Genomic DNA, 12,143 nt, shown 5'->3' with positions numbered 1-12,143 from the left:
AGGGGTGTGGGGACACATCGTAGTCTAGAACCTCAGCCTCTGCATGTAAAACAAACAAATAAACAAACAAAATCTTGCTTTGCTTTCTTACATCCCAAGAGTGTCAATGGCAAAAATATCAGAATCCCAGGAGCAGAGAGTACCCAGAAAATGGTCTAGCCTGGTGATTCTGATAACACCCCCCAAAATTACCCCAAGAGCTAATGAAACCACAAACTGCTGGCCACCCACGGGCCTGGCGCAGCTGGGCTCTCTGGATGCTGATGCTCAGAAATGTGTGCTTTGGCAAGTTCCCAGGAGCTCTGCTGATAGGGGGTGGTGTGGTAGCAAGGTTTGGACACCTGGGACTCTGTGCACAGCCCGGAACGGTCCTGCCTGTGGGAGTCACACTCAAGGGCTTTGTCCAAATGCTTGGTTCCCTCCAGGCCTGGGAATGGCACCTGAGATTCTAAGCCCCCATTGCTGAAGCTGCTGGTCCCAGGAACATAAGCCTATCAGATTCTGTTCTCTAGCATCCCCCATCTTACTGAGAAACAGAAAAAAGCCCCCAGGGAATCAACTGAGCTGGAAGAGAAGAAAATGGGGTGGGTGGAAGCTGCAAGCAAGCTGGGCAAGGATGTGTGCCTCACACAGCTTGTCCAAGGCCAGCAGGGTAACTCCAGCTTCCCATTTTCTGACAGGTGATGGTCCTGGGGCTTCCTTCCTAATGCCCACTGGGTGGGAAGTAGTCACAGATGTCACAGGCAGGTCCCTGGATCAGGGAATCTGCTGGACAACTGACAGCTACAGCTCTGCGTCTGGCAAAACTGACATTAGAATGCACATGCCAGCTGCTACTGCTAGGGCTTGTTCCAGAGTCCACCTCAAGAACTCTCTCTCTCTCTCTCTCTCTCTCTCTCTCTCTCACACACACACACACACACACACACACACACACACACACACACACTCAGGCACACTCACATAGCTCTGCAAAGGATACAACAGAACATAATCGTCCTGACTTGGAGGGCTCTATCTCCTATGTTCCTGGCCTTCTTTTGGACATCTTTCCCTGTAGTAATGTCTTGGGAACAGGTGAAACTTGTCCTTGGGGCTTCCTTCTGACCTTCCATAGAAATTGGATGCTAGGGGCCAGAAAATGAACAGTCCCCAGCGCAACCGCAGGCTTATAAGGATGGGGAGCTGGTCAGTGAAGAGTCCTCTGCTGAAGGAAAACTAAAGACATAAGGCTAGTTTGTGTACCTTAGAGAAAAGAAAGCAAAAGGTTAATAAGTGATTTCAATAAAAATAGGAGTGGGAAGGGAGGGAGGGCGCTGTCACCGAAGCCTTGTGCTCTGATGGACTGACTGGATACTGTGAGCAGGCATTACACTTTAAATAAGACAGTTTCCATTATTTCTTTTCTACACATCTTCAAGATTCACAGAGCCCACGGACTAGCAAGATAGTCAGTAAAAGCATTTGCGCAGTGAGCCCGAGAGCCTGAGCTCAACCCCCACATCTCACAGAGAAGTGACTCCTGAAATTGTCTTCTGACATCAACATGTGAGCCACACATGCACACGCCCTAACATACATGCACACACAGAAACATGCATACATACACACAAACACTCATACAGACGCATATACACATAAACAAACACGCATACAAACACATGCACAAACACACAGAAGCACACATACAAACTCACACATACACACATACACACACAAACACCCGTACACAACCACACACATACTCACATAAAAGTACACACACATACACAAACACACACACACATTTTATAGAACTAGGCTAGGGAGATGGTTCAATTCATAAGAGCACTTGCTCTGAAGCAGAAGGACCTGACTTTGAAGCCCCACAGCCCATGGGCATAGATAGCCGTGCAGACCTATAACCTCAGCATTTGAGATCCTGAGAGCTGACTGGTCAGCCAGGCTAACCCAAACAATGAGCTTCTGGTTCAGTGAGAGACCTTATCTCAAGGCAGTATGGTGGAGAGAGGTACAGGAAGACACATAACATCTTTCTCTGGCCTCTACAATCTGATCCATGGATGCACACAGCACAGTTATACACAAACACACACACACACACACACACACACACACACACTCCAAATAACGATATCTTGTTGATTAGGATTCTGCTCAAATGGGTCTACCCTCTAAAAGATGGAGTACTGGTTAATCTAAGACCACATAAATGCCCTTAGTAACAAGGTTATTGCACAACAGAATTGTATTTTAATAGGATTTTAACAACCACAGCCTATGCTTACTCATGGTCTTGGCACCACCTAGTGGCTTATTTATTTATTACAACTTTTACCTGACCTGATCACTTAAAATTTCAATTCAACAAAAATGTTTTAGACAGAAGTGATGAGTTAAGAACTGGGAAGGAAGCTGTGCTGAAACATTAATCAAAGACACGGTCTCACCTTCCTGAGGCTGATGTGTAAGAGCTATACAAGTACATAATGCAAACATGACTACACACTGCGATGTAACCAGGAAATAAAATTGCCATGGGCTGGAGGACGATGTACATAGAAGAACGGCTTTAGTTTTGATTTTCCGTTTTGAAACAGTATCTCACTAAGTAGCTCAGGCAAATCTTGACCTCTTCATCCTCTGGCTTCAACCTCCAAAGGGCTGGGATTGTGGGCATGCACTACCATGGTCTATAAAAGCAACATAATTTAAGTGGAGTGGCAGGTAAGGCCACAGAAGTCAAGCACAGAAGGGTGAGATGGAGTTGGATGCGGATATTCTGTGATAACAGGGCAGGTCTTTGCAAAGGCAAACGGGTCAAGCGCCTGTGGAAAGAGCACAAAGTCCAGCTTGTCTGGAACTCTGTGAGCAGGCCCAGCAGGCCATGATGAGACTGGACTGAAGCTAGGAGTGTGTCCTTAAATGAATGCACACATATGGGAAGTGAGGGGTGGCAGTGAGGTTGTCCCCAATGGCAGAATCCGGTTATGTTTATACGTTTTAGAAATGGACGGGAGAGGTTGAAATACTTTGAATTGAGTTCGGACACTCACTTGACCCCAGCTGGATCTCAGTCGGGAACTCCGATGACCTGTGTCGGATTACGGCTGGCTGCCCTGCCCTTTCCCTTAACTGACAGGCACACCCCTAGGGGATTGCAGTAGAACCCCGTTTTAAGAGTCAGAATAGTGGTTCTAAATCTGGGGCCTTTTAGGCACCACTAAGTTCAGTTAAACTGGCATCTCAAGGAGTGGGTAGCATGCTTCCAGGTTTGCCAGCAAAGCTGAGAACGTCTGAGCCTGGGACATTCTTACCAGGAGAGGAAAATAGCAAAACAAAGTGCTTGGGTTGGGGGAGGGGACGGGGGTTTTCAGAGGGGAAACCAGGAAAGGGGATAACATTTGAAATGTAAATAAAGAAAATATCTAATAAAAAATAAATAAAAAGAAAAAAGAGAAAACAAAAAACAAAAAACAAAAAACAAAGTACCCTGGGATGCTGGGATCACACAGCCAAGCTGGGTTTGCTTTGCTTGGTCCATTGGTTTTGGTTTCTAAAGTAAGTTTTGTCCCAGGTAGAGTTCCCACTCTGGACCACAATGTCTCATTAAGTTTCTACCTAGATGTCAACCGCTCAGGAGAGCTGATGTCATAGAGGGTTACAGTTTCTCGGTGTAGACGAAGCTGGCTAAGCAGACAGGAGTTGTGAGACATCTGAGACTCCATTACTCATTCACAGGTCTCTGAAGTCAGAGGGTCCAAAGAGGCAGGCCTTTCCGGGGCCCCGGTGGAGTCACACATCATAAGGACCCAGAGAGCCGTTAGCAGATGCTCAGGCTTCGGCTCAGCATCATTCTGAACTGAGGCTTGGGCTCTCGGGTGATTCTCACGCAGACAAGCCAGAGATGAAACAACATCCTGTAGTTCTGGGGAGACCTGCCCAGAACTGTGTAACTGACATCTGACATGTGCTATTCTGACATCTGCAACTAACACTGTGTGTGTGTGTGGCGGGAGCGCACAAGCGTGGGCAAGTACACACATGGATGTGCAAGTGCATGTGTGCATAAGTGTGTTTGTGTGTGTGCAAGCTTGTGAATGTGCATGGCTCAGTGTGTGTGTGCAAGCATACTTTACTATGTAAGCATAGGTTTTCATTTAACCAATTAAACCCTCCACTTCTTTCTCTTAAAAGATGCCCACTCATTTATATCTTAATGTCTAAACGGATAGCTCCAGAAAGCTAGCGGTAGTTCTCATCTAGATGGTGGAAGTCGCGTGATTTAAATTATTTTGTTGTTAACTAGGTACAGCAGTACAAGAAATCAAAATACTCTGAAGGCTGAGCCAGGATTTTGAAGTCTGCCTGGGAAAAGAAATTTCCTGCTAGACCCAGCAGTACATGACTGAGGTAAGAAAATGACTGCAAAGATCCAGTCTCAAACCACCAATACTTAACTGCTGCTGTCTTCGCTCTCTGATTTTCCTGATGAAAACAGTCAACTGGCATTCAGTCTGTTTCTTTTCCTGTTGCTGCTGCCACCCTGACAAAAGCAACCCAAAGGAGAAAGGGTTTATCCTGGCTCCCAGCTCAGGAATACACCCCATCACAGTGAGGACGTCGGGCAGCTGGGGTAAGCATTTGATCACACCCCATTCTGTCAGGAAAAGAGAACGCTGTGCCTCAGATCATGGTCTCCTTTTTATGCAGCTCAGGGTCCCATCCTGGGATATGGTGTTATCCACAGCAGCAGGTCTTCCTGCTTCAGTTAACCCCACAGGTGTATCTGGTGGTTTGCCTTAGACAATCCTTCACAGATTTCCTGCAGGCTTGTCTCTGATGGATCTTGAAATTAACACTTCATATATTTTAAAGACTATGACCCAGAAGCTGAGAATGGTGATGTAGCCTTCTAGTCCTGGCACCAGCACTCGGGAAGCAGAGGCAGTTGGACCCTCTGAATTCAAGGCCAGCCTGGTTCTAGAATAGAATAGCCAGGACTGCATAATGGTATACACTCGCCCCAAAAAATGCAAAACAAAACCACCCAAGATTAATTTTGTCTTATATGGCTGTATGTAAGTGGTCCACGTGTTCAACTTACAATCTCTGGGACAGCACCTGACTTTGTGGACCTTGACATCCTTGTCCCTCAATAAGAGGACAGAAAGCCATTGTCACTCACTCCATGTCCCTCAATAAGAGGACAAAAAGCCATTGTCACTCACTCCATGTCTCTATTCCATCGATACAGAGAACAGGAACCCTACCAATCTTTTTCTTGAGGGATTTGGATCTCTGACCACTTTTTCAAAAAGATATGTCAAAAAAAAAAAAAAAAGTGTATGTTTCCTGGACAATAGGTATGGAGAGCCGTAGCTGTGCAAGAATCTGAAAGCCAGACTCTTCTCCCTGCAATCTCCACTATGCAAATATGCACGAGGAATCTGCAGTGGAGCACAGGATGGCTCTTCCCAGATTCACCTGGTCAAGAGAACTGTTCCCAGGACCAGTGCTCTAGGAATAGATTTGCGAATGCTCTCATCACATGGCTCTTTGACAGAGTAGAGTGACAGGACAGCAGCAGGCAGGGCACTACACAGAACGCAGCTGGGGAGCCACAGTATACTCAGACTTGCCAGGGAAATTGCTAAGCAACAAAATGTCATTCCGCCTACAAAGCAAGTGTGTGAGAGTCCCTACCTACTACTGACATCGGGTAATATTTTTCTGTTTACAGACTGCACTTACCTTTTTTTTTTTTTTTTTTTTTTGATTCAGCTCATCTGAATTGGACACTGAAGGAGGCTGACATGGCTCAAGCCTCAACCATAAGGCCTGTTGTCTTTTTTTCCAACCCGTGTCAAAGATCTCCAAGGAGAAAGAGCCCTACTGGCGCTAAAGAGCTCGTTCCCACCCCCTTTCAAGCCCTCAAGTGAGCCCTGACTGCACAGTGTGGCCTGCATTTCTGTCACCCTGCTGAGGGTGCTGTCCTGTGTCCAGGCCACTCTAACCAGAACATGTCTTTACTAATTTGGTCCTACAAAATGTTCATCCAAAAAGGACAAGATCAAAGAGAGAAAAATATTATGTACTCTTGTCTACTTCCTGGAGACTCCCAATGTCCACTGCCACACTCAAATTCCAGAAATCCTTTAATTACAAAAAGAAAAAATTTTTAAAGATTTACTTATTTATTATGTATACAACATTCTGCCTTTGTGTATGCCTGCAGGCCAGAAGAGGCCAGCTCTCATTACAGATGGTTGTGAGCCACCATGTGGTTGCTGGGAATTGAACTCAGGACCTCTGGAAGAGCAGTCAGTACTCTTAACCTCTGAGCCATCTTTCCAGGCCCCACAAAAATGTTTTTACTTAATATAAATTATCTTAAATCAACCTGATCTTGGGTTTTGCTTTGTTATCATATTTAACAACATATTTTGAAAAATGAACCATCATGGCCTCTAGAAATTATCTGTAAAAACAATGTTTTCTTTGTTTTTTAACCAAATGTTTTCTAATTGAAATATTTTCTCTTGTTGCTTCAAGAACCTGCATGTCATCCTTACACAGAGGCTGCACGTCATCCTTACACAGCGGCTGTGCTAATCTCCTCTGTATACAACTTTTATATGTGCTCCAAAGCAAGCGCTCTGATTGCTTTTTAACTAGCTGGGCATTCCACTGTACCACTCTTGATGTCATATGGCATCATATATGATGCCAAGAGGGTGGCAGCCATCCATATTGCAGCCCAGACAATTCTGACAATCCAATAAAGAGCACTCTGCTCTTCCAAAAGTCCTGAGTTCAAATCCCAGCAACCACATGGTGGCTCACAACCATCTGTAATGGGATTTGATGCCCTCTTCTGGAGTGTCTGAAGACAGCTACAGTGTACTTACATATAATAAATAAATAAATAAATAAATAAATAAATAAATAAATAAATAAATCTTTTAAAAAAAAAAAAAAAAAAAAAATGACCCAGCCTGGCCTACAGAGTGAGTTCCAGGACAGCCAGGGCTACACAGAGAAACCCTGTCTCAGAAACAAACCAAAACAACAACAACAACAAAGTGGCACCAGGGAGTGCAGCACTGTCACATGCCCATCCAACTGACAATACGCAGCCACTTGTGATTTCTTTATGGCACAAGATGTTAGCTCAGCAAGACATAACCGAGTGCAGCCACACACCCTGGGCCTCGGATGCAGGGCCAGGTACCTCCAGCCTCTGCCTGTTTCTTCAGCTCTGATGCGAGGCTCAAACCCAGGCCTTCATACATGAAAGAGCTTGACCACTGAGCTATAACCCAGGACCCTATAGTCTCTTCCTTAGAAAAAAATCGTTAACAGTTATTGTTGCACATCATGTGACTGTAAAATTTTTAATATAAAGTGTTCAGCTAGCATGTTAAACAATTAAGCATATTCCCAGGACAGGAAAAGATGGAAAAGATTCAGATTAAAAGCAAACCATCATCCACATAATTATATAATTTTAATTCTTGTTTTCCAAGCAGTTCCACAGTATATTTTAAACCAGATGATGACAGATACAGCCAGGACTTTCTGTGAGATCTGACAAAAATAGTTATAATTTAAGACCAGGCTATAAACTTAAATTCACACCTCAATGGTAATTCTTGCAAACCGATACTGCAGTGAGGTTGGAGGCCGCAGCAGCACCAGGCCCCTCATGGCTGCTGACTGGCTGGACAACATTTCCAGCAAGCCGGTCATACTAACAAACCCTAAGGCTTCTCCACAGCCAGCAGCCATAGAAAAATCTCCCTGTGTGACAAAGCCTAGGAGGACCCTCGAGCAGTGTGAAGTTAGTCCTGGAAGGGGGCCTGACCACAGCCCCTGTGTCAGAGCTTCCTGCCCAGCTATGGGCGCCCCTGCTGCCAGGCCCTTGGAGGCTCTGTGCTCCCCATTCTGCCTCTTCTCCTTTTTCTTCTTTTCTTTCTCCTTCAGAATCAGGCTTTTAAATGGGTCGCTGTGTCTGGATTCCCAGGGTCCGTGGTAGCTCTGATCCTGACTTAGCTGGAGCAGGTCCTCCTTAGACGGGACACAGATCATGGTGCGTGGCTCTGGGCTGCCCTTCCTGAGCAGGGACAAGCTGACCCACACCAGGGCTCTGGGGAAATCATCCAGAATGGACAAGCAGACATTTCTAGTCAATTCTTGCTGACCTCTGCAGGGAGCCCTCCTGATCTCAGAACTGGGCCCACACCAGGACGAGAGCTGCTTCAGCAGTTTCCTACTCCTACATAAAGCAAGGGACAAAGTCAAAAGCCATTTAAAGCATGACATATACTTAGTTCCAATAATCTTCTTTTCATGTCTGTCATCTCAAACTAAGAGTAAAGATTATAGAATTGGGGCAGAGAAAAATATAAGGCATTCAGAAAAATAAGATAAAACTAAGTACGGTTATAACTAAAGCAAGAAAAGCAAGAGGAGGAGAGTTTGAGAAGAAATAGGGATATAAAAATCTTAAAGTAAATAAGGTGGACAAAAAGACTACTTCACATAGGAGAGCGCACTGTCGGGCGCTCCGTGGGCGGTGCTCCACTCTGCTATGAGGGACGGCCGCTGGCCCAGCCCACACCCACACAATTCACAACTGGAGAGGCTGGCTCAGAACAGAGGCTTGTCACCAATCAGAGCCACCTGGCCGAGGACAGTATTTTCAACCATTTCGTAAGTTAGTACAATATCTCAAATCTTGTATTAAACTGTTTCCCTAGGCCCTCTATGAAACATCAAAGGAATGGCTCCCCTTTTCAGAAAGTCATGAGTTAGCATACAGGAACCATGGTAACGTTTACACCCAGAGCACGTTGAATATAGAAAACTATTCAAAGGGTATCTGGCAGTTGCCTACACTTACCGAACAACACAGAGCTGGCTACCTGTGGTAGCCACGTGGTCCTCACTGGCATCCCATTCCATGGCCACTTTGGTTCCCTCCTGCGCTTGACAGTCTGTAACTTCTGGCTTCCTGGGTTGGTTTTCAGCTATGCCCGCCTCATTAGATAGTTGGCAGGGCTCTTTGGGGACACAAGGCACTCCAAGCCGTCTTGGGTCAGTCTCCTGAGCACCAGGCATTGAAGCTGCCTCTTGGGCATGAACCCTGGACTCCCAGTCCCGAGTCAGCTGTTCCCAGGGACAACAGAAAGGAGCCAGTGTGCCAAGCTTAACATAATTGGGCCTTTTAGCAGGAGGGCGTCTAATGAAATAAAGAAATAAATTTTAAACTACTGGAGAGTAGAGAATTAAAACAGCCATGATTATTATAACACATCTCCAAATAACACACACACCACACTCACACACACATTCATACTCACACTCACATGCGCACCCCTTCTCACCTGCCTCGCCTCCCTAGTGCTAGGTTTAAAGGTGCACACCACCATGACCAGATCTTTGTGGGATTTTCTTGTTTCTTTGTTTGATTACATGAGTATGCTATCACTGACCCACCAGAAGAGGGCATCAGATGATTGTGAGCTACCATGTGGTTGCTGGGAATTGAACTCAGGACCTCTGGAAAAACAGACAATATTCTTCACTGCTGAGTCATCTCTCCAGCCCAGATCTTTGGGGGTTTTTTTTGTTGTTGTTGTTTTTTTGTTTTGTTTTTTGTTTGTTTGTTTTTTATAAAAAATAACACATCTACAAATGTGTGCAGCACTTCAGTACTGATCTTGAAAGCTCCAAGTACATGGTTTCCTGGGGCAGAAATAAAGGCCCTCATTCACTTGTTTCCAATGAAAGATATATAAGAAGAAAGGTTACAAGGATAATGCTAAAGTATAAAAACAGTATGTATCTCTTTGGATGGCAGAATTGTATCAGTTTAAAGTCTTTTACCTTACTTCCATGGTTTCATTAACTTTAATAAATTAGTACTATTCCAAAGCCAGGTTTTTAAAAAAAGTACAATTTCTGTAAGAATGGGGATACAGGTAGGATAGTGATGAGGTCCATAGCAAGTATCTGAAGTAAATGTCTGTAGTTCAGACATCCATCACTGAAGTCAGAAAATAATCTAGAGAAGGCTGGACCAGATAGGCCTCCACAAGGCAAAAGAGGATGCCCTGGCTCAAAGCACTTCGTGGTAACAGAGAATGCAAGGAAAGGCTTTCTGCCCACAGTTACTGAAGCCATCCCATCCCCAAGCCAGCGGGCGAGGGAAGCAGGACCCCCGAGCCTGAGACCAGACTGGAGAGTACTTCCTTCCTTACCTTTTGTACGTCTCTAGAAGATCCTTAGCTTGATCTTCAGCAAACAGAACCCCAGCACGGCAGTCTGGGAAATCGCCTGGGATGTTAGGAGACCGTCTGTATTGAGAATGCACTGTAGCCTCTTTTAATCCACCAACTCTTGCACCTCGGTAGATCTAACAGAAAAGCCAAGGGCCCTGTCAGTTTACTAACCTGACGTGATACTGCTTAACTGTCCACATAGGGGAATGAGAAACAAGCTTAAAGCCCAGCACAAGGAAAACTGATAAATACACACGTTAAGAGAATCCTACAAGCCGGGCGTAGTGGCGCACGCCTTTAATCCCAGCACTCGGGAGGCAGAGGCAGGTGGATTTCTGAGTTCGAGGCAGCCTGGTCTACAGAGTGAGTTCCAGGACAGCCAGGGCTACACAGAGAAACCCTGTCTCGAAAAACCAAAAAAAAAAAAAAAAGAGAATCCTACAACCAATATCCAATAAATACAACCAGTTGCAGACCCATACCCAATAAGCTTATAGATTAAAAGTGCGTACTTACAGAGATACAGCATCTGATAAAGAGATGAGAGCACGCACAGAGGGAACAAACACCAAATCATAATGGTGTTCCCTTAGGAGGAGAGCTAAATGATGTGAGGGACACAGGCACAGGGCGCATACCGAAATGTGCCTAACGGTCTGGGGATGCAGCTCAGTGACAGAGTGCTTTGTAGACTGCCTAAGACCCTCAGTTCAATGCTCAGTACTGAAGAAAAAGCAAACAAAGATTTTCCTAATAAAAAAAGTAAGAGGAACAATTAAAATAAAATAAAATCACCTTCCTAAATGATTAACTGTTCTTGCACTAGGCAAAATTACTAAAAAACATAATTATCTGCACAAACCTAGCAGTCTATACTGACATAGCTCTTACCATCTCTAGCAGAGTAATAATGCTTTAACCAGAAAATGCTTACACACAGGTTTTAATAAAAATTTTGGCTACAGTTAAAAAATGGGAACAGTATATACTTATAGTAAGCACTTAAAATCACAACAGTATGCTCTATACTGCTGTAAAAGCTAAGCTACTAAACTTATTCAAGTCAAAAATGCAACATTAGAGCCGGGCGTGGTAGCCTTTAATCCCAGCACTTGGGAGGCAGAGGCAGGAGGATTTCTGATTTCAAGGCCAGCCTGGTCTACAAAGTGAGTTCCAGGACAGTCCGGGTTATACAGAGAAACCCTGTCTTGAAAAACAAAAAAAACCAAACCAAACCAAAACAAAACATGATCCTTTTAGATATCTTGAAAAAAAAAAAAAAAAAAAAAAAAAATAGGGCTGGAGAGATGACTCAGTAGTTAAGAGCACTGACTGGAGGGGCACAGGTTCCTTCTGGTCAGCACAAGCTCCCGTCCACCTTGGGCGCGAACTCAGGGGATGGTCCCATGTCCCCAAAGGACTCTCCACGCCACAAGCACCCCAACACACCCAGGATCTTAGAATCACTGGTTAGTGGAACACAACATCTGTTCCAAACCAATCGTGACAGGCCTGTGACAGCAGGAACAAGGACACAGGAGCCTGCCTGACCAGCAGCTCGGGTTCCTTCTGATCAGTGCTGGTAAACCTTGGTTTCGAACACACCAGACAGCCCCACCATCCGAAGAGAAAACAACACTTCCAGGCGCTGTAACACGCCCAGGATCTTAGGATTCCAAGATCCCAGGATCCCAGGAGCTTGGTCACACCAGGATCTCAGGGTTTCAGAGGAAGCTTGACTGCCAAGAACTCTGGCACACCAAAAATCTCAGGATCACAGGATCACAGAGAAAGCTGGACTCTGAGGAGTCCTGAATCAGCCAGGATTATAGGAAGGACAGGATCCAATCAGATATA

At 45.1% G+C, this 12,143-nt stretch overlaps 1 protein-coding gene across 2 annotated transcripts in view; it reads right to left on the bottom strand.

The window, feature by feature from the left end:
* Window positions 1-7,386: 7,386 nt before the first annotated feature.
* The window catches only part of Pop1 (POP1 homolog, ribonuclease P/MRP subunit), a 36,510-nt gene continuing 31,753 nt past the window's right edge, over window positions 7,387-12,143 (bottom strand). For both annotated transcript variants that reach the window (XM_021216687.2, XM_021216686.2), the window contains 3 exons: window positions 10,266-10,420; window positions 8,906-9,244; window positions 7,387-8,278 (listed from right to left, as the gene is read on the bottom strand). In XM_021216687.2, coding sequence (XP_021072346.1) covers window positions 7,636-8,278; window positions 8,906-9,244; window positions 10,266-10,420 — 1,137 coding nt within the window. In that variant the 3' untranslated portion in view covers window positions 7,387-7,635. The remainder of the gene's footprint in view (window positions 8,279-8,905; window positions 9,245-10,265; window positions 10,421-12,143) is intronic.

This window comes from Mus pahari, chromosome 17, assembly GCF_900095145.1.
Source record: "Mus pahari chromosome 17, PAHARI_EIJ_v1.1, whole genome shotgun sequence".
Lineage (NCBI taxonomy): Eukaryota > Metazoa > Chordata > Mammalia > Rodentia > Muridae > Mus > Mus pahari.
The sequence above is the reverse complement of the archived record's forward strand: the minus strand, read 5'-3'. Positions and strand labels throughout refer to the sequence as shown.